At 39.4% G+C, this 27,281-nt stretch overlaps 1 protein-coding gene across 1 annotated transcript in view; it reads right to left on the reverse strand.

Moving 5' to 3' along the window:
- The window catches only part of MUC6 (mucin 6, oligomeric mucus/gel-forming), a 76,700-nt gene that overhangs the window by 31,967 nt on the left and 17,452 nt on the right, over positions 1-27,281 (reverse strand). The window contains exons 2-16 of the mRNA XM_077281608.1: positions 24,652-24,684; positions 22,720-22,761; positions 21,133-21,183; positions 19,601-19,838; positions 19,315-19,441; positions 17,361-17,448; positions 15,301-15,410; positions 14,199-14,406; positions 13,515-13,637; positions 8,445-8,565; positions 6,054-6,192; positions 4,952-5,056; positions 3,917-3,989; positions 1,725-1,862; positions 576-740 (exon numbers count right to left, since the gene is read on the reverse strand). Coding sequence (XP_077137723.1) covers positions 576-740; positions 1,725-1,862; positions 3,917-3,989; positions 4,952-5,056; positions 6,054-6,192; positions 8,445-8,565; positions 13,515-13,637; positions 14,199-14,406; positions 15,301-15,410; positions 17,361-17,448; positions 19,315-19,441; positions 19,601-19,838; positions 21,133-21,183; positions 22,720-22,761; positions 24,652-24,684 — 1,761 coding nt within the window. The remainder of the gene's footprint in view (positions 1-575; positions 741-1,724; positions 1,863-3,916; positions 3,990-4,951; positions 5,057-6,053; positions 6,193-8,444; positions 8,566-13,514; positions 13,638-14,198; positions 14,407-15,300; positions 15,411-17,360; positions 17,449-19,314; positions 19,442-19,600; positions 19,839-21,132; positions 21,184-22,719; positions 22,762-24,651; positions 24,685-27,281) is intronic.

The raw sequence follows: 27,281 nt of genomic DNA on the forward strand, positions 1-27,281 counted from the left end.
AATTGCAGCGTGATTGATTTGCATTTGATATTCAGTTCGCACTCAACCATACAAATCAATGAGAAAAACTCGGTCTGCACTCGGGTGACATATGAGTGCAGTCTGATTTTCATAGCCTAGTAGAGTGGAGAAGATAGAACATTTTTTTTCTCAATCTTACTCCCAATTCTCTTGAATGAGAGAAAATGGTGTTGTGTGACCCTAGTCTTAGGATAGGCCATTGATATAAGATATTTGATAATATCAGATAAATGGGGGCTGACTTCTTGCACATTCATCATGTACATCTTGAATGCCTGTGCCTTACTTTTCAAGTGAATAGGCGACCTTGCACCGTTGGACCCCACCAATCTAATATTGGTGGCATCTCTTATGGTCACCAAATTTAAAAGGCTCAATATCTCCTTACAATCCTTTGTAAAATTACATTTTAGTTTCCTAACAAATTATTTGTGTAGATGAATTGAATACCGTCATATTTGTCCCTAAATTGTATGTCTTCTTGGCTATTAGTGGATAAAAAAAGTTGTAGGGGATATGTGAAATATTGGGACCTCGATCCATAAGGCACTTACCATTAGATACACTCATTGAGCAAGGGTTAACATCTATATTCTGGGATGCTTTACAGTTTGCCGCTGCTCTCCAGGAGTCTACAAATACTGTCACTGTTCCCTCAACAATCCCAGAACTGGAAAGGAAGTCGTCCTTAGTTTCACCATTAAAGTTGCCACATAATCCTGTTTAAAAAACAAAAATATGAAAAAAAAATAAATGGTAGTAAAGCTTTAGTCATACTACATACCAAATTAATAATCCCTTACTGCATATCCTGAATTCAATAAAAGGAGACAATTCCAAGACATCAAAATATAATATTGAAGATGAAAGAGCTAAACAGTAAGGCCTCATTCAGACGTCCGTGTTTGTCTATTTTTTCATGAACCCATAGACTCGCAATGCTGATCTTGATCCAACACTCGAAACACTATGGAACACATCTCAAAGTCGGACATGGGACTAGCCCCATAGACTATACTAAGTATAAGCTCCATCCATTAAGAACACCGATGGAAATTGTGTGCCAAAAACGGACGTCCGAGTCAACCCTTATTGGTCAAACTCAACAAGTTTATGGTGGGTCCGTGAAGAAAGTGGACAGCACTTGGATGCCATCCATTTGATGTCTGTTTTTCACTGACTGTTTGATAGAAGAAGCTTGAGAATCCTCCATCTTTTTTTTATGCGTACGAGAAGAACTGGTGAAACTCTGAAGGTAAAAACTGACGTCCTGACCAAGCTCTGATGAAAATCGGATTGAAAACACTGGTGAAAATCGGTCCTTTTGTTTCATACAAGAAAAATCACTGACATCTCAATGAGCCCTAACATGAATGCTTGTAGTACACCACTGTAGACTTTAGCCTGTTTTAGTATGTAGAATTTACAATGACTTTTTTGCTTTTTACTTCTTAACCAATTTAATTCTCCCGTACATTTATTATTCCCTAGTCCCTGTATCTGTGACTTCAATTCGAGACCCTTGTGAAAATATAGATATATCAAGTCAGCCACATGACCAAAATCCAGGCTTGCCCTTACCTACAAGAATTAATGGGGGGAACAGAAAAACATAAAAATGGTAATTACCAGATGACCACAAATTAGACACTTGAACCATTTCATTATTAGTTATTCAATTTCAGTCTTCCAAAAATTCTTACCTTTGGTGTTTCCAAAGTAATTTGTGTTCAGCTTAATGTAAGCGGTGAAGACGGGGACTCTCTGCACCATGATCTCAAGACCAAATGTTGTAAAGAGGAGGATATTTGTGGAGGAGAGTCGTATCACTATAACTTCATCTGTAGGAAGAACCAACGGAATTAAAATCATTGTCATAAAAAAAAAATCCGTTTTGTGTTTCCATGGGGACAGAGGAGAAAGCTGCTGCCAGACACCTCTGGCTTTTCCTTGCTACCCCAAAAAAAGATAGGCCTTGATTGATCATTGCCTTTGTGCCTGTAATTTTGTCTATCTTTGTATGTTTTGAGCTTTTTTGTTTATTTGCACCCAATTTATTATTTTATTTGTGATTTTCTTGAAGTCTATGTTATATGTACTCGCCTGTTTTTTGTTTTACGCTTTGTGGGCTGAGATTTGTTCCAGATAATTTCGCCTGATTCATCATTGCCTTTGTGCCTGTTTTTTGCCTATCTTTGCATGTTTTGAGCTTTTTTTTTGTTTGCACCCAATTTATTATTTTACTTGTGATTTTCTTGAAGTCTATTTTATATGCACCCGCCTGTTTTTTTTATTTTGTTTTACGCTTTGTGGGTTGAGATTTGTTCCAGATAATTTTGCCTGATTCATCAGTGCCTTCGTGCCTGTTTTTTGTCTATCTTTGCATGTTTTGAGCTTTTTTTTTGTTTGCACTCAATTTATAATTTTATTTGTGATTTTCTTGTAGTCTATTTTATATGCAATCGCCTGTTTTTTGTTTTACACTTTGTGGGTTGAGATTTGTTCCAGATAATTTCGCCTGATTCATCATTGCCTTCGCGCCTGTTTTTTGTCCATCTTTGTATATTTTGAGCCTTTTTTTAGTTTTTTGATTACAGATATTTTCGTCCTATTCATCAATTGCAACTTTTTAAGAAGTGGCAAAATTTGGCGCAACTTCACTCCAGTCCACCTCAGGTATAGTTTTAAGCACACTAGAACTTTGGTGGAATATTTGTGACTTTTGCCACCAAAGTGCAAAGTTTGACACCAAAAGTCGCAAGAACAGTTTATGATAGAAAAAGAGCCTATTTTTGACTCTGCAACAAATTCATGAATTACGTTCACTATTTTAATGAATTTGGCAACAAAAACAACAACTAATAGCAAAAAACAAAAAAAAGAAAAGTGACTTAAGAAATATGCAAGTGATATCTTGAGGCTCATAAGTCCTGATTCATCATTGCCTTTATGCCTTTTTTTGTCTTCTTTGTACCATATTCATTATCCTATTTTGCTTTTTTTAAAGGGAACCTGTCACCCCCCTGGCGTTTTTAACTAAAAGAGCCACCTTGTGCAGCACTAACGCCTCCCAGCCATCACTCGGCCCCTCCGTGCGCTAGGCACTGCCTCCTGTGCCTTCATTAACCTCCGTGGCGCCTGCTCTGTAAGTTCCTTTTTCGGGCTTGCGCAGTTAGCGCTGCCCTTCGATTCACATCACATCTCGGGAACTTACAGCGCAGACACCGGGGACGTTAATGAAGGCACAGGAGTGGTGGCTGGGAGGCGTTTGTGTCTGGGGGAAAAGACATGCCCCCCCGGACAGACTACAGGTATGGCGGGCAAATTAAAAAAACAAATATTTCTGCAGGGATCCCAACTAAAAGAGCCACCTTGACAGAATGCAGCATTAGTGCTGCGCAAGGTAGTTCTTTTAGTTAAAACCGCCTGGGGGGTGACAGGTTCCCTTTAAGTCTATATTTTATGTTCTCATCTGTTTTTTTTCTCCTCTGTGTGCGGAGTTTAGCAATTCCAGATTTTTTCACCTGATTCATCATTTGTAACTTTTTTAAAAAGTCAGAAAATTTGGCGCAACTCCACTCCAATCACCCCTGCCCTGGTGTAATTTTCTGCATGTTTCTCAAAAGTCGCACACGTTTTATGGCATCTTGAAAAAGATGTGACCTTTTTTTTTTTGCTCAAAAAGTCACAAAAATGGTTAATGATAGGTTAAAAAAAAACTATTTTATGAGTGTGCGCCTGATTTGTGAACTGAGTGCACCGTTTTTGGGAATTTGGCACAATAAACGTCAGCGAATACAACAAGACAAAAAAGAAAATTTACTTAAAAAACGCAAATGGGGGGGCAAAATATTTGGTTCCTGCTCATAAAAAATATAGTCAGGTTTTCACTCACCTGTCACATATGGCAGCTGTTTTATCTGCCCATCCACTGTGATTTGATCCTGCTTTGACAGTATTATTATGCTCTGCAGTATAGAATGTAAGAGAAAGGAATAGTCAATATCTGTATTAATACTACAGGAAACATGGTTCATGTTCTACAAACAATAGCATAGATTTTTTTTTAAACTCTATAAGCGCCTGTTTGAACATTTCCAACATCCCAGTCTATTATATCTTTGCAATTGGTTTGAAAATACCGGGTAGGGGTCAGTTTTTCCTTTTGCGTCCAATGGCTCACGCTCATGTAGGATCAGCTTTCTACCCAGCTGGAGTGAGGAACATTGCTTGATATTTTTTTCCATCAAAAGTGTGCAGTTGAAACAAAAACTAACTGCATGGACCCAAAAGATTTATCTAAAGGCTCCATAGCAGATTGTCAAAACGAAGTAATTCCCTAATGTTTTGTAAATTTATCAACGCAAATCCACCTACTACTTTTAAAATTATATTGATATTTTATTATGATTGTTTATATTTCACAACGCTTTACAGACATCATCTGGCGCTCACAATCTACATTCCATGTCAGTATACAAACATATAAAAATACATAACAATAGGGCAATCCAAAAAATGTACAGAATAAAGTACTGTAATTCTTAGTTGAATATAACTAAAAATATTTTTGGGATAAAATTGATCAGAGGTCAATAAGGAGGATTTCAAGATAGGGAAAGCTCATGTCATAACAAAAACTACTGTATGTGATTCCCTCCTTACTCCAGCATGCATTTAGCTTCTGGCTTTCTCAAGGGGCAATCTTTATCAGTGAGTCTTTGGATTCTGGGAAAAAAAATAGAGGACATGAAGGAAACCCACACAATACACGGAGAACATACAAACTCCTAGCAGATGTTATCCTTGGTGGGATTTGGACCATTTGAACCCAGGATCCCTGTGCTGCAAAATATCTGTGCTAACCACTGATCCACCGTGATGCTGAAAAACTTGTATAATCATTTTATCAGAAGCAGAAAATACTCACACTTGAAGATGTGTAGATAACATTGGTGAAACAAGTCTCTGAAGAGCTCACTCCGCACTTCTCGAATGTTCCCATCACACTTCCTCCATCGGGAAAGTTAGGGCTCTAATGAAAATAAGACAAAAATGAGTAATAATGAAGAACAAAACCAAACATGGAGTATATCAAGGTGACTACAAAAATTTAGCGGTGATTGAACGTTCTCTTGTTAGGGGCATTTATCTTTAGAATACATCTAAACACTAATAGTAAAATAAATGTATGTTCTAGAGGATTCTGTATTTATTATGGCCCGAATAATAACAACAAGAAAGATTACATGGTGCCCAAATGAGAGATATACACAGTGAGATGGAGAAGGAGAAAGAAAGACAGAGAGAAAGAAAGAAAGAAAGAAAGAGAGAGAAAGAGAGAAAGAAAGAAAGAAAGAAAGAAAGAAAGAAAGAAAGAAAGAAAGAAAGAAAGAAAGAAAGAAAGAAAGAAAGAAAGAAAGAGAAGGAAATGGGTTGAAAAAAGGAGAGGGAGAGGAAAAAAGAGACAGAGGGAGGGGAAAGAGAGGGAGAGTAAAAAAAGAGGGAGCGGGAGAGGAAAGAGAGGGAGAGGAAAAAGAGAGGGAGAGGAAAAAAAGAGGGAGAGGAAGAAAGAAAGAAAGAAAGAAAGAAAGAAAGAAAGAAAGAAAGAAAGAAAGAAAGAAAGAAAGAAAGAAAGAGAGAAGGAAATGGGTTGAAAAAAGAGGGAGAGGGAGAGGAAAAAAGAGACAGAGGGAGAGGAAAGAGAGGGAGAGGAAAAAAGAGGGAGAGGGAGAGGGAGAGGAAAAAGAGAGGGAGAGGAAAAAAAGAGGGAGAGAAAGAAAGAAAGAAAGAAAGAAAGAAAGAAAGAAAGAAAGAAAGAAAGAAAAAGAAATGGGTTTTAAAAACTATTTAATATAGCAGGCTATAAGTATGGCAATCTTGAAGCTGGGGCTTAGGAAGTGAGGTCCCCCAGGAGTCAGGTATCAGTGGTTGCACCATCATAGAAAATGTGTCTACAGTATGTCTCCAGTTCAGGACTGTGTCACTTCCATCACATGTACACTTAAATTATTTATGAATAACTAACTTACCGTGACCAAGGCATAAATACAAGCTCCATGAAATCGATATGTGTCAGTATCAAATGTAGTGACAACAGAGCCCCCTTCTATGGAACATCTACCTGGACAGGGAGTATTTTCGCAGGCCCACTGCCCCATTTGGCACTCACTGCAATAAAAAAAACCTTGAGCTTGTATTTAGCATTACAATGATACACTATATCAAAGAACGAATTGTAAGGAGTTACATTAGCGCTTACAGAGGCTTCTGTATACTTTGGTCTGTAAATTATGAAGTCATAGCAGCTTGCACCGTTCACACTTGCTGTATTCTTTTTGGAAGTGTTGGTCAGTTTTTTATAATATACTATTGGAGGTGATGACAGCCTCCATATTTTGGCTGAGCAATCCTCCTTTCATCAACCTAAGGCCGGTTTCACACGTCAGTGATTCCGGTACGTGTAGTGACAGTTTTCTCACATACCGGAGACACTGACACACGTAGACCCATTCAAATGAATGGGTCTAAGCACATGTCTCCGTGTTTTCGCGGACCGTGTGTCCGTGTGCAAAACACAGAGACATGTCCGTTTTTCTCCGGTAGCACGGTCCGCAAAGCGTCCCGCACACGTGCACACGAAGAACAGTGTGCACTCTCCTCCGTGTGCACGTACGGCCGCAGGAGAAACAGCGCTACAGTAAGCGCTGTCCCCCCTGCGTGTGGTGCTGAAGCCGGCATTCATTCCTTCTCCCCAGCAGCGTTCACTGGAGAGAAGGAATGAAAAATCAAGGGTTTTTTTGTGTGTGTTTAAAATAAAGTTCGTGGTCACCTCCCGCCTCCCACCCCCTCTGCGCCCGCCCGCTTGCATTAAAATACTCACCCAGCCCCCGCGATGCTTCCTCTCAGCGCCGGCAGCTTGTCCTGTGTGAGCGGTCACGTGGTACCACTCATTACAGTGATGAATATGCGGCTCCACCTCCCATAGGAGGTGTGCTGCCTCCAGTTGCTGTTTTTGTTTTTATCCGGATGGTTTGGTTGTAGCCAGGGAGGCTTTGCACTCTCATTGTTCAGGGGCTTCTTTCATTTTTTTTCTATCTATCTATCTATCTATCTATCTATCTATCTATCTATCTATCTATCTCTCTATCTCTCTACAGTATAGCTATCACATGGTTTCAGTGCAGAAATACGAATATATTATGCTTTTGGATTATAGCAATCATGACATCTTTTACACTCAATAGCTGGAAACTATTGTCTGTGTCTTTTGTGGTTTTATTGCTCAAGAGTTAATCATGGATAATTGCATAACAATGGGAACCTCAGAGACTCAGAAGCAATGAAAGCTTGTAACCCAATAATGGTGTCTTTAGCCAAAGCTAAAAAAATCTGATGGCACAGACGTCTGAGAACCGATTACTTATCTGCCGGTTACATTGCCTCATGATGGAATTGAGAGATTCGCATATTTCCCACTTGTCATGATATATTCTAGTGTGAATCGGATAAGGAAGTTGTGATATTACGTAACCCGTTGTGAAAGGTGAAGGTATTGAATAGTAAACTGAACAAATAGGGAAATTAGTAATAACTGGCGTGGTTTATTTGCCACATCATGTTATATTCTATCTTGTAAAAACATTTGTATTGTACTTAAACATTAGTAATTTTACTAGTCCCTTGGTTCCTAACCAGTGTCACACGTACTTACTGTAGATAAGTCTCTATGGGTACTGCTGCACTCATGTTGTGTTTTTAATAGGCAGCACAAAATCGGAGCCATGGGGTAGCTTGATAGAATTCCTTGCAGCTGCCAAAATGCGTATACGATTAGGAAATGCCATATCATTAAAATCAGATTCATATTTCCTAAATAACTATAAAAAAATCCTAACTTATCCTTGTATTGAGAAGCCTACAAAACGGACAAGCATTTCCTCTTTCAAGCAGAACAGGTTTTAGCTTTTCTGTGTAGATTGCACCAGGGTTAGCAGAGTCATCTCATTATCTATCATTTGAGGGCACGGGATTTAATGACAGCTGACAGTTCTAGGCTAAGTGTCGGATGCCTACACAAGGCATGGCAGTAAAATCAGGCTCCATTCACACAGATAATTCTCTGTAAGCAACTCTCCTACCACTCCATGGTCTCTAGGAAATCTCTTCCTGAATTATTCTCAACATTAACTCCCATTTCTTGGAGCCATCATAATGCACACACACTGTCAAAATGCCTACAAAGGTGGTACGGGAAAGACAAATGTTTCTTGAATATGGCCACCACTGGAAATAGGTTACTTTTGCATTATTTTAGGTCACAAAGGTCTAATTATCTTTCTTTGTCCTCTCTGTAAGGAATAAATCACTTGGAGCACAATGGAGAAAACTATTTTTACCATTATTTTTTTTTTCAAACTCACCAAACACTACACTCAGTGCGAATATGATCTCCCGGGCTATAAACGTCTCCATTGAAAAAACAGGGGCAGTCGCTGACTTGGACACAGGTGGAATTTTCCGAAAGGTCGTCAAGGACAGTTCCTGGAAAATGTATATAAATATGTTGTTATCATGTTATAATAATGAATGCCTGCTCTGGGCACATGGGTTAAAATCTATGGGATTTAATTTTTATTTTTTTAAAGAATGTTTTTATGAGCATTTTTCAGATTACAAAAACGCATAAAATATATAAACTAAGGAAATAGAGTAATAAATGGTTGATTTGACAAAAGAAAAAAAGAATCTATATATAACCTTTATGATATAAGTCAATTAAGTAATATAAATTACTGTAAAATAGGTCAACGAACAGGAAAGTAAAAAATGGCGTGAAATGAGCGTCAATAACAATTGTCCATGTTTCCTCTCTCCCACCAAGGGGAATTATAGTGATTGTAGAGGAAATAGTAGTAGAGAATATAGTAATAGAGGAACTCATCCTTGTGGCGCGTGGTTTTGTGTCTCCATGTCGCAGGCATAGCCTGTAGTGCAGAACTAAGGTAACATTATCGGAGGACCTCCCGTCAACATCCTTTGTTGAAACCATGTGGTTGGTCCAAAACTATCTTCTCTTGCAAGGATTTATGAATGTATTGACATAAATGTTCTGTAAAACTCTCCCATATGTCAAAGAAATTTTGAACTTTGTTCCTTTTGAAGAGACTCCTCCACCCAGTCCATCTTTATCAAAAAGGCAAATTTTTCCAAAAACAATTTGTATGGAGGGGATTGCGGACTGAGCCATGTGTGAAAAATTGTTTTGGATCCTGCTGCTTCTACCATGTATAAATGTTTCCTTATGCCAGGATTGCATCGATATGTTTCACCATCAAGATATCCAAAAATAGCCCATATAGGACCAAAGGGGGCAAAATTGGTCAGTTGATTAGATACAAAAGCATGGATCTTTGTCCAAAAAGACTGTATTTCTGCTACAGGTCAATCTCGGGGGCATTACACTTGAAACAATTTGATGTAGGGAAAATACCCATCCTATGTCCTCCTATAGGGCTAATACAGGTCCTTCTCAAAAAATTAGCATATAGTGTTAAATTTCATTATTTACCATAATGTAATGATTACAATTAAACTTTCATATATTATAGATTCATTATCCACCAACTGAAATTTGTCAGGTCTTTTATTGTTTTAATACTGATGATTTTGGCCTACAACTCCTGATAACCCAAAAAACCTGTCTCAATAAATTAGCATATTTCACCCGTCCAATCAAATAAAAGTGTTTTTTAATAACAAACAAAAAAAACATCAACTAATAATGTTCAGTTATGCACTCAATACTTTGTCGGGAATCCTTTGGCAGAAATGACTGCTTCAATGCGGCGTGGCATGGAGGCAATCAGCCTGTGACACTGCTGAGATGTTATGGAGGCCCAGGATGCTTCAATAGCGGCCTTAAGCTCATCCAGAGTGTTGGGTCTTGCGTCTCTCAACTTTCTCTTCACAATATCCCACAGATTCTCTATGGGGTTCAGGTCAGGAGAGTTGGCAGGCCAATTGAGCACAGTAATACCATGGTCAGTAAACCATTTACCAGTGGTTTTGGCACTGTGAGCAGGTGCCAGGAAGCATGAAGTGCTCCAAAATCTCCTGATAGCTAGCTGCATTGACCCTGCCCTTGATGAAACACAGTGGACCAACACCAGCAGCTGACATGGCACCCCACACCATCACTGACTGTGGGTACTTGACACTGGACTTCAGGCATTTTGGCATTTCCTTCTCCCCAGTCTTCCTCCAGACTCTGGCACCTTGATTTCCGAATGACATGCAAAATTTGCTTTCATCAGAAAAAAGTACTTAGCAACAGTCCAGTGCTGCTTCTCTGTAGCCCAGGTCAGGCGCTTCTGCCGCTGTTTATGGTTCAAAAGTGGCTTTACCTGGGGAATGCGGCACCTGTAGCCCATTTCCTGCACACGCCTTTCCACACCAGACTCAGTCCACTGCTTCCTCAGGTTCCCCAAGGTCTGGAATCGGTCCTTCTCCACAATCTTCCTCAGGGTCCGGTCACCTCTTCTCGTTGTACAGCGTTTTCTGCCACATTGTTTCCTTCCAACAGACTTACCATTGAGGTGCCTTGATACAGCACTCTGGGAACAGCCTATTTGTTGAGAAATTTCTTTCTGGGTCTTACCCTCTTGCTTGAGGGTGTCAATGATGGCCTTCTTGACATCTGTCAGGTCGCTAGTCTTACCCATGATGGGGGTTTTGAGTAATGAACCAGGCAGGGAGTTTTTAAAAGCCTCAGGTATCTTTTGCATGTGTTTAGAGTTAATTAGTTGATTCAGAAGATTAGGGTAATAGGTCATTTAGAGAACCTTTTCTTGATATGCTAATTTATTGAGACAGGTTTTTTGGGTTATCAGGAGTTGTAGGCCAAAATCATCAGTATTAAAACAATAAAAGACCTGACAAATTTCAGTTGGTGGATAATGAATCTATAATATATGAAAGTTTAATTGTAATCATTACATTATGGTAAATAATGAAATTTAACACTATATGCTAATTTTTTGAGAAGGACCTGTATAGGCCCAATGACAGAGATTGAGAAGCATTTCTATAGGAAGAAACTCATGGCTATTATAACCAATTGCAGTAAAGAAGGCACTAGGTCAAAACGCGCGTTGGGGCGGTGGCAATGCGGTCCCTCAGGTAATTAAACTGACAGTCCACATTACTTTTCCTTATTGATCTTGCTCTGTACTCATTTTTGATGTTGTAATATGACAGCTATGTTAGGTTAGATTGTGGTCAGTGCATGCTCATTACTAGAACATACTCATTATGTTGTGGATATACATTGTTATGATTATTTGCTCAATGCACTTGCACTTTTTGAGCTGATTAGTAGGCTTACACTTTTTTACACTGTTCGGACATACAATACATGTTGGGTACTGTGTTGTCACCTTTTTTGGTGAATCCTTGTCATTTCATTGCTATCCCTATTATGTTTTTTATATTATGTAATTTTACTCTTGTTTAAATAAAGTAAATATCTTTTATGATTGGTTCTTGTAGTGCTGTTCTCTTATAGGATTTCTCAACTAATTGCAGTAAGTACGGATTGTGTAGTGAGTTCTGGTATATCCCTCGACCATTTGGTTAATGATATTGACTGGCAGACATGGTCTATTGGTTTGTTAAGAAGCTTATAATACCTTGATATTTGGCTTTTTGAGAACTGAGATTGTGAAAAGAATATCCTTAATTGTGGGTTCGCCTCTGGGTCGGTAAGCAATTGATCTTTTAAATAAATTGCTTTGGGAAAATGAAACATGTATTGTTTTGGCCTCTATCAGTAACAAGTTTTACTGTTAGACAGATTTGGGAAATGAAGTCCAATCTCTCCTTAAAATAATAAATCGTCTGTCTTTGAACACTTGCAGCTTGTAAGTGGAGTCTCGTTACAATAACCTCATCACAAAGTACACCCTGCGTTTTACTCAGAGGTCAGCAATGTGGGCAAACCAAACAGCCACTGCTCATAATTTCATTTCAGCTGTAACACTGGTGAGACCCTGATTCCAGTGATGTGTCACTTACTGTGATGATAGCTGTAGTTTTCAAAAACAAGTTTTATTAGCAGGAGATTATCACTAGAGGACTAGTAAACCTGTTGCCGGGTAGTCCTCCATATTCATGAGCTCTGTATAACCCATCACTGATTGACAGCTTCCTTCCAATTCACAGTGTACACAGACAGCTGCCAATTAGTGGTGTGGGAGGGTTATACAGAGCTCAGCATTTAGAGAATTGCTAGATCTGCAGCAGAGAAAACTGTGATTTTATAAAAACTGTAGCATGCAGCCCAGTAAGTGATACATCGCTGAAATGTGTAGAAACGGATCCATTAGAAATGGAACAAAAGTGAAAACCAAACTTTCCGTTTTTATGTTTTTAAACAGATCATTTTTTTTGTTTAATAGATCAATTAAAAAATGGAAACTTTAGTTTTAATCTTGCATCTATTTTTGCTCCATTTTTATATACCAGATCCGTTTCAAACAGTTAGCTGCATCTTAGCGGAGTGGTTACGTTGGACTTTATCTTTAGGGTGACCTGATATCATAAATTGGGATTCTGAGAAATCAGCTCTCCTAATTTATGTAGATGATTGTGTGTCTAAATATGCAAATTGCCTCTTCTAAGCACACTCTTATTTATTGAGAAGGTGAATCAGAGTGAGTCACAATATCTCCAATTCTGCATATCGTCTGTAAACCTCTCCACCTGCAGTAGGTTAGCGCCTCATACGAGGGACTGACATATCACTGGTGCAACCTGTAGCGCCGAGGGCCCTCTTCCAAAGCTGATGGAATTGGGCATGATGATGAGTTATTGGGCTGGAAAGGGCCAGTACACTGTTCTTGCACAGGGGCCTCTTCTGTCTCTGTCACTGACACATCATACATATGATTAATATATGCAAACATATGAGTAACACATATCATCATACTGATGTGCATGAATATGCTGCACTACATTGGCTGCAAACCTTCAAGGTGTTAATATACTAGAAAAATGAATACATTAAAAGTATTGGAGGACTTTTCCTACCACAATCACTATAGAATAATAATAATTTTGCAGCTAAAGATGTCATATGGGCTGACATAAAAGGGATTGTAGTAGATCTGACATCACGTCCTGAATTCTTACTCTATAATGGCCATTTATATATTTATATGTCATATTCAGATTGCTCAAGCCTGCCAATAATTGGGCATATAAATGGCTGCCATCTCCTTTAAATAACCTTTTTTAAAGGGCTTGCCCACATTGGACAATTTATTTTTGTCAGATAAGAAAGCATCACATTATATTAAAAGCAATGTCACGTTCATGGAATATGCGAAAACGTTCGATCCACCGAAGACAAAGATGTACTTTGCACCCTCGATCTGCTGTTGATAAATGATAAAGATCCCTAATGAAGTATTCCCATTTTGTTAAAGTCCTACCTGATGGACAGAAGCATCCATACACGCAGTGTAAATTGCAGGTATATTGGGGGTTGGAGCATGTAGGGCTGCATGGACTCGCACATTCTTCATACATCTGATTGGACGGACAAGCGTCCAAGGCTACATTAGAAAGCAAAGTATTTTATTACAATACCGTAAGCATAAAGTAAGAAATTCAAAATCCTTAACGATAGTTCACCACTTGACTATAACTTTTGTATAATAACACAGTTCTCCCCATTTTTTAGTCCCTATCTGACACCATTGCTCAGGTACAATTGCAAACTCTGCACTCCGGTATTAAAAGTTTGGTTCCTGTACAACTTTGAAAGTATTTAGAACATTTAGCTAAAATTTGTTGACAAACTTTTAAATTAAATTATTCATCTATCATCACAGGCGTGGCAACAATATTGTCCCATGCAGGAAATTGGAAACAAAAATGATGAATTGCAAAACACAGCAACATAATAGTCTGCCACAGTAACCCGACGCAGAATAAACATGAAATTATCCAGAAATGACTGAACGCCACCCACTTAATCACTTATTGTCATGTATTTATACGTGCTGGGTCATGGAAGGGATAGCGGGATATTTAGACACAGGGCTCAGTAGAGCATGAACCTTTACCCAGGTGAAGGAAAGCAACTCTAAGACTTTTTTCTTAAGAGTACTCACAACATAAGTTCTTGTTTCTCCAATTGTTTATTGGTTGGAAGCAAAGGGCACATCGGGTAGAATATTCTGAGAGAGTGGCGCATGCACAATTTTTGTCCCCAGGAGCATCACATTGTTGCAAGTCTTGTTGGCATCGTTTAAGAAACTGGGTTTTGTCAATGAGACAAGCGGAAGAAACTTGTTGAAGAAGCTCTAAACATTGATTTACCTATGGGAAACACATTAAATAATATAGGTAATACCACAGAAATCCAAGTGATATCTTCACTAAGAAGAAGTCCTATTTAACACAATGTGTCCAGAAAGCCAAGGTGCAGCTCCAAGGATGAATAAACTCTGATGCATGTAGACATATATTGATGTCCATGAAAAAAAACAACACTCTGGATCAACACTATGGGATTATAGGTTAAGCTTCATGGATATTTTTTCAGTTATGTTACCAATAGGAAGTTTTAGTACATGACCACAGGGTTAAAGTATAGCCTGTCTGTTGTTTGGAGCCTTGGATACACAAAGGGTTTCATCAGAGGAGCTAAATACCCAAAATGATATTAATAAAATTGGTTGATACACTTTTCTTTATTTTTGAACGGACGGGAATTGTATAGTGTACACACTCCTTAAAAATACCTTCTACCCAATTTTCCGGGTTGAGCAGGACACACAATGCAATAGTGGCTGCAGAGAGGAATAAAACTTTTCTTTTTTAATGTCGCCTCTCCGTTACAGAGATATTAGCAATCAAAGTATTGGCACCTAATGAGTTAACTTTAGTTTAGTCAAGAAGGGTGTTGTCAGATAGTTTTCACTGGGGGCGTGCCCTGCTTCTCCCTGTGTGAGTTGCTATTTGATAATACTTACTTGGACTTAACAAATTAGGTGCCAAATACTTTTATTGCAAATATCTCTGCAACAGAGAAGAAAAAATCAACACAAACTAAAATTTTTCATAGCTCTACGCAGCCACTATTACATCGTGTCCAGTTGTCGATGAAAAATTTGATGAAAGGTCCTCTTCATTTTAACCATTTGCTCCGATTAAGTGATGTTGTTTGAGAAGATGGAAATTTAGCATAAATTCAAGAAAAATATGACTTACATATTGATTGCTGTTTAAGATGCTTCTCTGTGGCACATGAAGAGGACAAATGTCGTTGGGGTCATCTATCTGTTGCAAGTTGGCATACTGGTATGGTGTCAACATTTTCTCTAAAAAAAATGCAAAGTAGATTAATTACAAATAGTGTTGAGCATTCCGATACTGCAAGTATCGGGTATCGGCCGATACTTGCTGTATCGGAATTCCGATACCGAGATCCGATATTTTTGTGATATCGGGTATCGGTATCGAAACAACATTAATGTAAAAATGTGTAAAAGAGAGAATTAAAATAAAAAATATTGCTATACTCACCTCTCCGACGCAGCCTGCACCTTACCGAGGGAAGCGGCAGCGTTCTTTGTTTAAAATTCGCGCTTTTCTTTCCTTTACGTGAGTCCCGGCTTGGGATTGGTTGCGTGCCGCCCATGTGACCGGGACGCAACCAATCACAGCAAGCCGTGACGTAATTTCAGGTCCTTCAGGATTTTAAAATTACGTTCCGGCGTTGTGATTGGTTGCGTCGCAGTCACATGGGAGACGCAACCAATCACAGCAAGCCGTGACGTAATTTCAGGTCCTTCAGGATTTTAAAATTACGTTCCGGCGTTGTGATTGGTTGCGTCGCAGTCACATGGGAGACGCAACCAATCACAGCAAGCCGTGACGTAATTTCAGGTCCTTAAGGATTTTAAAATTACGTCCCGGCTTTGTGATTGGTCCGCGTCCCGGCAACATGGCCGCCATTAACCAATCACAAGCCGTGACGTCACGGGAGGCTGGACACGCGCGCTTTTTAAAATGGGCGCGTGTCCAGCCTCCCGTGACGTCCCGGCTTGTGATTGGTTGCGCCGCGGTCAACCAATCACAAGCCGGGAGGCTGGACACGCGCCCATTTTAAAATTTTAAAATGCGCGCGTGTCCAGCCTCCCGGCTTGTGATTGGTTGACCGCGGCGCAACCAATCACAAGCCGGGACGTCACGGGAGGCTGGACACGCGCCCATTTTAAAAAGCGCGCGTGTCCAGCCTCCCGTGACGTCACGGCTTGTGATTGGTTAATGGCGGCCATGTTGCCGGGACGCGGACCAATCACAGCAAGCCATGACGTAATTTCGTCACGGCTTGCTGTGATTGGTCCGCGTCCCGGCAACATGGCGCCGTGACCAATCATAAGCCGGGACGTCACTGGAGGCTGGACACGCGCGCTTTTTAAAATGGGCGCGTGTCCAGCCTCCCGTGACGTCCCGGCTTGTGATTGGTTAATGGCGGCCATGTTGCCGGGACGCGGACCAATCACAGCAAGCCGTGACGTAATTTCGTCACGGCTTGCTGTGATTGGTCCGCGTCCCGGCAACATGGCCGCCCTGACCAATCACAAGCCGGGACTTCACGTAACCAAGTAAAAGCGCGAATTTTTAACAAACAACGCTGCCGGTTCCCTCGCTGAGGTGCAGGCTGCGTCGGAGAGGTGAGTATAGCGATATTTTTTATTTTAATTCTTTCTTTTACACATTTATATGGATCCCAGGGCCTGAAGGAGAGTTTCCTCTCCTTCAGACCCTGGGAACCATCAGGAATACCGTCCGATACTTGAGTCCCATTGACTTGTATTGGTATCGGGTATCGGTATCGGATTGGATCCGATACTTTGCCGGTATCGGCCGATACTTTCCGATACCGATACTTTCAAGTATCGGACGGTATCGCTCAACACTAATTACAAAGGTAGAGAATCAATACTTTTGATTAGGTATGATTTAAATGTCAGGAATAATTATAGTTTGTGATGGGTACAGGAAGGCATGGCAGGCTACGCTTACGGATAAGATGAAGATAAAGATATGTTGACACACTTGAGTCATTTTTTTTACCAAAAGGACATCCTTCGTTCATGTGACTCTATGGATATGTTTGGTGTAGGTTTTGGGAGCATTTCTAGTGCTTATGGGAAAACGTAGATACACCACTATGTATGAGTAGTACCTTGGCCATAACTAAAGACTCAGGTGAAGGTCTTGAGAAGTTTCAAAGGTTCAGAATATAAATTGTAAAAACTTACCATTTACTAGAAAGTCATCTTTGTGAATACCGTTAAAGTTTCCACAAAGCCCACAAGTTCTGTTCATGTACTTCCTGTCTACTTCTACCTGTTTGTAAAAAAATAAGGAACTGTTTATTTTACTCACATGACTCCATTAATTCCAAGGTATTTTACACACATCATCATGTCTGTCTGCACTGGGGCTCACAATCTAAATTCCCTATCCCTAGCGTCAGAGAGCTTGCAGGAAACCCACGCAAAAACGAGGAAAACATACAAACTCCTTGCAGTTGTTGTCCTTGGTGACATTTGAACCCAGGACCCTAGCAAAGCTACAGTGCTAACCACTGAGCCACCGTGTTATACTTGTCCAGCTTTTATCAAATTGAACAGCTATAAAGTCCAATTATTTGAAAATGGATTGCTTTGATTACATTTTACGATTTTATCGTATAAAAGTAAAAAAGGTAGCAGTAAAAATTAGCTTGCATTTTCTAAAATAGGCCCAAGAAGAACATCATTGAGAAGTAGGGAATAGGGATCACTATAAAATTCCCAAGTCTATTGTGTCTTAATTATTACATACGTGATACTTAAATATATTGTTTAATGATTTTAAGTTCACTGGAATGTAAAAAACAAACTATTTCTGGTTCATATACAAAGCCAATGAATTGTAAAGTATAGTGGAATATGTTGGCCTTATATAATGAAATTATTATTATTAATAGTAATGATAGTATTGCCATTAAACGGTATTCCCAAATTGTCTCTTGAGCAGGTCAGAGCTATGCAGTTTTGTCACTTCCTGGTTTCTGACAGGGCGGCTCTCCTCCTTGAGTGACAGTTCTGGTTCTGGTTCTACTGTGTATCCAATTGATTCTGATATACATCTTTGAAGTCTGCTATCTGTTATGATATATTGACACCATTGCTATGTCTAGGTGTGTTTGATACCACCTTCATTACCTATGGATTTTTTAACTGTTCAAGGAGATTGTCTCTTGTTTGGCCCTATGTCTGACACTCGCTTTTTAAAACTTTTATATGTCTATTAATTGTTCAATAAAGATATTTCCTTTATATTTTGGGCTTATACTCCTATGCCTTCATAAGATTTTTGTAGTTAACCATATGGGAGAGCCTTCACAAGTTTTGCTCCATTAGCTGAGAGGGAGGAGAAGGGAGGTGAGTAGATAACGCTTATATAAAAGTCAATTGTCTAGACTCTAGAAAGAGCTGATTGGTATGCTAGGAGTTAACGCCTCTCCTGGAAATGTAACCAGTGCGCACAGTGGGCCATGGTCTTGGCAGGCACTAGTGGAAACCATGGAAACCAGCTGCACTCTATCAAAGACAATAGCTGTCATTGATCCAGAATGTCAGCAGATAGAAAAAGCAACTCAATGGCAGACTTGCTTATTTTCATGCTGTTTAAGTAATCAAAACAATTTAAGAATTTGTGAATACCCCTTTAATGATAAAGTGTAGCTAGAATGCATTTAGAAAGAGCACTGTCAAAATCCTGACACTTTACAAATTTCTCTGTCATCGGTAGTTACCTGTTAATAGATATTGAATGAGAACATGTACAATGAAAATGGAAATGGCAAACTACGATCACCAAATAGGTATCCGTCAGCTCGATAAAAAAACTTTTAGCACTATAATTCAATCATTTTTTGATTTACTTAATATGCTTTTAAAGCGCCAACATTTCCGCAGCGCCTTACAGACATTGTCATCAGTGTCCCCACTGGGGTTCATAGTCTAAATTATCTATCAAGTATGGCTTTTATAGTATGGGAGGAAATCCACGTGAACGTAACATGCAAAAAGCATGTAGTTGTTGTCATTAACTGGCTAGGACATTAGCGCAGCAGGGCTTTTGTGTTGAACTCTGAGCCACCACACTGTATACTTTTGCACTATTCATGTGTGTCCTATGTCTGAAATATACAACCTTACTTACCATAAGATTACTGTCACTGCTCCAGGTTACTATAAGCTCAAAATCTTTTTGTTTGGCAAACAGCTTGGTTATAGCTCCAGTTTTGAAAATTTCAATGCCGCCAGTGGTGTAAGGCAAACTAATTGTCCTAAAAAAAAAAAGAGAGCAAAGAAATAAAAAATAAATAAACTTTGTAGCACATCAAGGTCCAAAGAATATAGACAAACATCCTGCAATAAATTGCCTCCTTTCACTGTATCCTAAAAGTTGAACACATCGTATTTCCTTTACGTCACTGTAGACTTACTTTCCCAAAATTGTTATTGCGTTTCCAGTGACGACCACGTTGACTGTTCCAACCTGTATCATAATTCTGGTAATGGACCTTCCACCGGATCGCTGAACTTGGATGTTGAACTCTGGATTGTTATTGTTGCAGACGGTAGCAAAAACATAGTTGCAGGATCCTTTGAACTCATAGAGGTCATTGTCAAAAGTAATAAAATGATCGTTCCCCCACGTAGAACATATTCCTTTATTGGAACCTGAAGAAATTTAAGATGGTCAATTATAATGTCGCTGCTGTGCACTTAATAGTTTGACCCTAAAGGACCGGAAGATAACAGTTTTCCATGCCATCCCCCAGAAAAGAGTGGTTTGCAAGGAGTCCCAGAAGCCAGACCTATGGTGATCAGTTGATTGGTGAGATGTCTCCAAGATATGTTATTGGACAACCCCTTTGAAAAAATGTTCCACTGTGTACCTTTTGAAAATATATAAAACTTTTGTATAACAGTCTGATAAAAGTCTGGATCACGTGTCCCACCAACTCCGTTTCTGTCTCTTTGCTTGAGAAGGGAGATGTTGGAATCTCATTAGAGTGGTGTGTCAAGGGTCATCTCAATAACTAAGTCAGCCCCTTATTTGTTATGACCAATGCATAGAAAATGAGGGCTGGCTTTTGAAATGAACAACCAGCATCTCATCATACAAGTATATATGGAAGGAGTTTGTATGTTCTCCCCATGTTTGTGTGGGTTTCTTCTGGGTTCTCAGGTTTACCCCACTCTGCAAAGCTATACTGATAGGGAATCTAGATTATGAGCCACAATCGGGACAGTGATGCTTGTAAAGTGCTGTGCAATTAATGGCGCTAAAAAATAGAAAAATAGTAAAAAAAAAAATCATGTGATTGGAGCTGAAATCTGTGACTGTTGCTTTTTTCTTGACTTTGGGTTACATTTGGAAATAAGTACATTAGTAAGTTTTATATATTTAAAACAAGAACACGGCATTGCAAACTGTATTCTTTTAATGACAACCCCTTTTATTTTAAATAGATACTATACAGTTGAACCTCTCCAACCTCTTTGCAATAAGCACCTCTGATCTATACCACATTGGTTTCAGATGTGTTATCCTTTTTCTTAAATTCTCGGTATATTGTCCTTGTTCATTGACAGGACCACCCTTTTGGAAGACCATCATTCAGCAAATTTGTGTTGTTTTCTCTATTTTATTTTTAAACCATATTGTATATTAAATATATATTTTTTCTAATAGTACTAGGTCATGTTCACATGTTCACTATTTGGTCAGTATTTCATGTCAGTATTTGCAAGCCAAAATTAGCAGTGGGTAATAAATACAGAAGTGGTGACTTGTTTCTATTATACTTTTCCTCTGATTGTTAATCTCCTGGTTTTGGCTTACAAATACTGATGTAAAATACTGATCCAATACTAATCGTGTGAACCTGGCCTTAGAGTAGTTTTTACTGGGAACGATTTAATGATTGAATTAATTGATCTATGTTTAAGATAGTCAGATGAAACTTACAACTTGAGTAGTTTGCAGGGCCTACTTCCAGACCACCAAAGAAGTAATTATCTAGAAAGTAAAAAAAAAAAATTTAGACATTTTTGCTTTGTTACCGTTTTCTACATATTTTTTGCAGCTGCTCTTTTTGCATAACGGTACTTCAGTTATGATCACTAGAGATGAACAATCCCAAAATTAAAAGTTCGGCGTTCGTACGGGACAGTTAGTGTCCGATGCTAAACGCTGAACACGAACTTCTCTCGAAAGTCCTTTGCAATTCTAGGAGTTCCTTGGACTTCCGTTGGAGAGAGAGAGAGAAAGAGAGATTTTTCCAGATTCAAAGTTCAGGTCTCCATTGTTTTAAACGGGGTTCTGGTTCAAGTTTGGGTACAGTTCTGATACGAACCAAACTTTGGACTAAAGTTCGGGTTGGGTTCCAGAACCTGAACTTATCACCTATCTGCCACAGCCAGATGTTGAGTACCAGAATTAGACTGTGGAGCTAAGTAATAATGTTCAAGTTCACATTTTCAGTATAATTGCATTTCAAAGGGTCTGTCTGCTTTGGATAATAGCCTCTTGTTAGAAGGGTCCTTGATGAAAGACTGGCGAGCAATTTGTTAAGCAAACCCTATTGGGATGAATCAATTCTTATCAACAGATTACCCACATGGGCAAAAAAATGCTATCTTAATGATCCTTTGGCTTTTATTGAATTAACTTAATATCTATAGAAGTGAGTCCTAAACATAGATGTGGATACATATTACTATACGTATATTGTAATATTAGAGTGAGGCCCTATCAGTCAGAGAATGTATTCCTTATCTACCAGTATAATTATATAAGCTGAATTAATTCATCATAGATTCCATGTCCCTGACTATCATGGCTGCAGCCCATGAATTGGCATTGAATTGGTAAGGTAAGTATATTCCAATAAATATATATCCACATAAGCTTTTAAAATAGAACCCATAATCTCCCCAACATGTTTCACCTAGAAAGGTATCATCAGAGGATTGAGGCTATAAAGATGAAAGTCTGGCCACAAAATATTCCCCTGCTGAGATCCCAGATGACCAGCTGTAAACTTTGAGTCTTGCATTTTCCTGCAGTGCCACCACTGGCGAAATTAGGCATTACACAGTCTACATTTACATCAATGAGTGATGTCTGTGTAATGCTTCATCACTCTGGGCATGAGGATAGGACTCTGAAAAAGATGATCCCCCTCTTTTAATCCTGATGAGGTGAGTGAAAATTTTTTTCTAACTAAACAACTTCTTTACATGTACAGGAAGGTATTAACACATATGAATTGTCCCTAGTAGTAGGCAATAGGATTCAAATCATTGTCAAATGGGCATGTCTCCCATTGGACATGTGACAAAAACAGTTTACTGAGGGATCACCAGTGACTCTTGTTGACAAGTCCTACCCTGGAGAGCACTAGAAGTCAACATTTTTATTTTTTCAACAGGATATCCATTCAAACTGAGCCACAAAAGTGTTGATATATCAATGAAGTATTGCTGGGATGTTTAACATTATTTTAATGCAATTAAATGGCATGAAATAGTTAAATGATACAGTTCCACTTACCATCAATAGAATCATATTCTGTCTCTATTGGATCCGTTGTGTCTATAAACGGTAAAAATACAAATATTACACTCCAGATAATGAGCATAATGAAGAGTTTTTGTACATCATCTGATCTGATTGGATATCAAAATGTCTGTTCAAACAAAGCAGGGGCGTTTGGTGCACACTTGTTGTGCATTTTTCCACTTACTTGTTTTCCTTCTATCTCCATCCTCCTCTTCCTTGATTGACAGGTCTGTTTTTAAAGCAACCAGAGAAGTATGGGAATAGATGGAATCGAAGTAGGTGGGAAGGTGCACTGAACTATTTGGCACCACCAGGGGTGCACTGAGTGCCTGTGCTTGGTTTGAAGAGTCATTTTGTGCTGATAGACTTTAAAGCAAACCTGCCGTCAGGATATTACAAACCTAAGCATTGGCATGTGAGCGAAGAACCTTTCTTAGGCTACGTTCACATTAGCGTTAAGCTAATGTGCGTCGGGTTTGCGTCGGCGACGCAGCGGCGACGCATGCGTCATGCGCCCCTATACTTAACATGGGGGACGCATGCGTTTTTTTTGTTGCATTGTGCAACACATGCGTCTTTTTTGCCGCAAGCGTCGGACCAAGAAAACGCAACAAGTTGCATTTTTCTTGCGTCCGATTTTCGGCAAAAACCGACGCATGCGTCGCAAAACGCAGCGTTTTTGCGTGCGTTTTGATGCGTTTTTGCGTGCGTTGTGCGTTGCGTCGCCGACGCAGCGGCGCACAACGCTAGTGTGAACGTAGCCTTAGAGAAATTCAGTGTTGAAGTTTTAGATGCAAGTGCAGCAGTTGGGCCCTGCATGTCCAGTCCCGCTTTCCTGCCTTTCTCCCTTTTCCCTGCCTGCCTCCAGTCTTCATCGTCTCTTACAAACAGCTCACTCTCAGTGATCTTCCTCCACTGCCCGAGATTTTGCGCAGGAGCTCTTATTACCCTGGTGGACTCTCCTCAGAAGTGGGTGATGCATGTGCAGTAAGCTCCTGATGACATTGCAAGAGCTGGACTATTGACCTATGCATGGGCCGCCCCCTCTGAGGAGATGACCTGGGGCAATGACAGTGCCTTCCCAGAAATCTCCAAATCTTGGGCAGTGGAGGCAGATCACTGATACAAGAGTGACCTGTCTGTCAGAGACCAGAAGATGGCAGAGGGCGAGGAAAAAGAAGAGAGAAAAGACACCTGTAAGGGCATTGTCTGCCCCTTGACCTTGTGACAAAAACATAAATGCCCTTGTTACAAGTAAGGCATGGCTTTAAGAAGGATGAAAAGATCTTCACTCCCATGCCAATAGTTATGGGCATAATATCCTGATGACTGCTTCGCTTTACGATAACAAAGTAGTAAGTAATATAAGGTAAAAACAAAAATGGTTACACCTGTATTGGTCAGTAATTTGGCTTTGAAAAATGGGCGATAAATAGAGATAGATAGTAGATAGATAATAGACAAATAAATAGATAGATATATGATAGATAGTAATATAGATAATAGATAGACAGATAATAATTAAAGAAAATTTGGCAGCACTACCAAAAAAGGCCAGGTGCAATAAAACCTATTAAGATGATGTGTTCAAACCCCCAAAATAGAAAATCAGAAAAAATCAGAAAAAAAAAAAACCAGAAAAAAACTTGAGAAAGGCAGAGAAATCTGCTGAAACGTTGCTGCTAATAGATCAGTAAAGTCACGTTTTTTCACTTTAATTTTTGGAGTGCTGCCTGTTTTTTTCTGATTTTCTAGATAGAAAGATAGCTAGATAGATAATAGATGATAGATAGATAGATAGATAGATAGATAGATAGATAGATAGATAGATAGATAATAGATAGAGCACATGGGAGACAATTCATTATTTAGTTTAACATCTTCATTAGGAAACAGTAGACATCGATGTGTAAATGTACTCACCATTGGAAAGTGGAATCAAATACTGCTGAAATACTGGTAAAAGAAAAGCATATAGAAGGTTATTTTGTATTGGAATTTATTACTTAATTGTCAAATAATAATTTGATGAATGATTAAACTGCCAAGTCCTCATTGAGGATACAGCATGAAAACATTAAATACATTATTACGCTCAAACAGCTATAAAACCCCATAGTGATTTGGATGTTGGTTATCAAGATGTTGTCTTCTGTGCAGAAATACAAAGTCCTGCATCTAGGAGCTGTAGTAATCATCTCTCTATCACTACAGTAGCAGGAAACGTTCCAAGCTTGTACTGAAAATGAAATAATTCCACTTGGGGTGGGGATTACAAGACAGATGTCTCTAGATCCGAGAAAAGAAGTCCGATTATTTTGATCTGAGTTTGATCGGAGTGGCATCAGTTTTTCTCAAACGTGGAAAGAAAAAAAAAGTATCTTCATCTTCTCCATTCCATCAGTCTGTGAAAATCTACCTGTGATATTCTAGTAGTCCACGGTAAACAACGGTGAAATACATGATTTTCAAGTTTTTGGATCTGTGGAAAAAATTGGACTGCACGTGGATGTCAGCCGAGTGTGGTCCAATTTTTTCCACCGACCCATAAACTTGCATTCCCAATTTTGACCCAAAACTCAGATGAAAATCATATATGTCACAGTTGTTTTCCACTGATCAAAGGCCCATAGAAAATCACTGATAGCACTTGTATCAGAAAATCGGACATGTGCACAAGCCATCAGTGACATTATATTGAGATTGTTTCCTCTTTCCACAACAGAAAACTATGAAGGGAAATACAGTTTTAATTGAAAAGGAGCATGAATTTCTATCTTCAGTAAAAAAAATAAAATAAAACGTTTTCACAAAACACAAAAAGTGAATGTTTTCATCTGCCGACAGTCGTCCATATTCCTTTAATATTACATTTTTACAATTTTGTCTTTTCAGAAGTCTTTACTAACTCATAAATATGAGTACTAGTTATGTGAATAACTGAAGTGAAGTATTTTTGATTGCCAATTAGATTGTTACATACTGTAAATTTAGTCACTAGTAGATCATTCGCTATGTAATGTTTGATCCTAGCTGTACTACGGCCCATGCGGTAAAGTAAATAAAATATGCCTATAACACTAAATATATCAATTAACGTTAAATTTTTACTTTTTTCTGTGTCATCATTTGTAGGATTTTTCTTCGATTCATGAATCTTAAGAAGATTCAGTGATGCCAGCTAAAAGGCATTTCCACCTCTGTGATCTAAATCTATGAATAATCACTTATGCCCATGTTATTTTCCTCTTTAAATATACAGAGCTGCTGCTCACAAAATTAGAATATGATCAAAAAGTTAATTTATTTCAGTTCTTCAATACAAAAAGTATATAGAATCATCATTACAAACAGAGTGATCTATTTCAAGTTGATGATTAATGTTGATGATTTTGGCTTACAACCAATGAAAACCCAAAAGTCATTATCTTAGTAAATTAGAATGAATAACAAAAAACACCTGCAAAGGCTTCCTAAGCGTTTAAAAAGGTCTCTTAAGGCCCCGTCTCACATAGCGAGATCGCTAGCGAGATCGCTGCTGAGTCACAAGTTTTGTGACGCAACAGCGACCTCCATAGCGATCTCGCTATGTGTGACACGTACCAGCGATCAGGCCCCTGCTGCGAGATCGCTGGTCGTGTCGGAATGGCCTGGACCGTTTTTTGGTCGTTGAGGTCCCGCTGACATCGCTGAATCGGTGTGTGTGACACCGATCCAGCGATGTCTTCACTGGTAACCAGGGTAAACATCGGGTTACTAAGCGCAGGGCCGCGCTTAGTAACCCGATGTTTACCCTGGTTACCAAAAAAAACAAACAGTACATACTCGCCTTTCGGTGTCCAGGTCCCTTGCCGTCTGCTTCCTGCTCTGACTGAGCCGCCGTACAGTGAGAAGTGAGAGCACAGCGGTGACGTCACTGCTGCTCTCACTTCTCACTGTACGGCCGGATCTCAGTCAGAGCAGGAAGCAGACGGCAAGGGACCTGACGGACATCAGATGGCGAGTATGTAGTGTTTGTTTTTTTTGGTAACCAGGGTAAACATCGGGTTACTAAGCGCGGCCCTGCGCTTAGTAACCCGATGTTTACCCTGGTTACCCGGGTGCTGCAGGGGGACTTCGGCATCGTTGAAGACAGTTTCAACGATGCCGAAGTCGTTCCCCTGATCGTTGGTCGCTGGAGAGAGCTGTCTGTGTGACAGCTCCCCAGCGACCACACAGCGACTTACCAACGATCACGGCCAGGTCGTATCGCTGGTCGTGATCGTTGGTAAATCGCTTAGTGAGACGGGGCCTTCAGTCTGTTTCAGTAGGCTCCACAATCAAGGGGAAGACTGCTGACTTGACAGATGTCCAGAAGGCAGTCATTGACACACTCCACAAGGAGGGTAAGCCACAAAAGGTCATTGCTAAAGAAGCTGGCTGTTCACAGAGTGCTGTATCCAAGCATATTAATGGAAAGTTGAGTGGAAGGAAAACGTGTGGTAGAAAAAGGTGCACAAGCAACCGGCATAACCGCAGCCTTGAAAGGATTGTTAAGAAAAGACCATTCAAAA

Source organism: Ranitomeya variabilis, chromosome 2, assembly GCF_051348905.1.
Source record: "Ranitomeya variabilis isolate aRanVar5 chromosome 2, aRanVar5.hap1, whole genome shotgun sequence".
NCBI lineage: Eukaryota > Metazoa > Chordata > Amphibia > Anura > Dendrobatidae > Ranitomeya > Ranitomeya variabilis.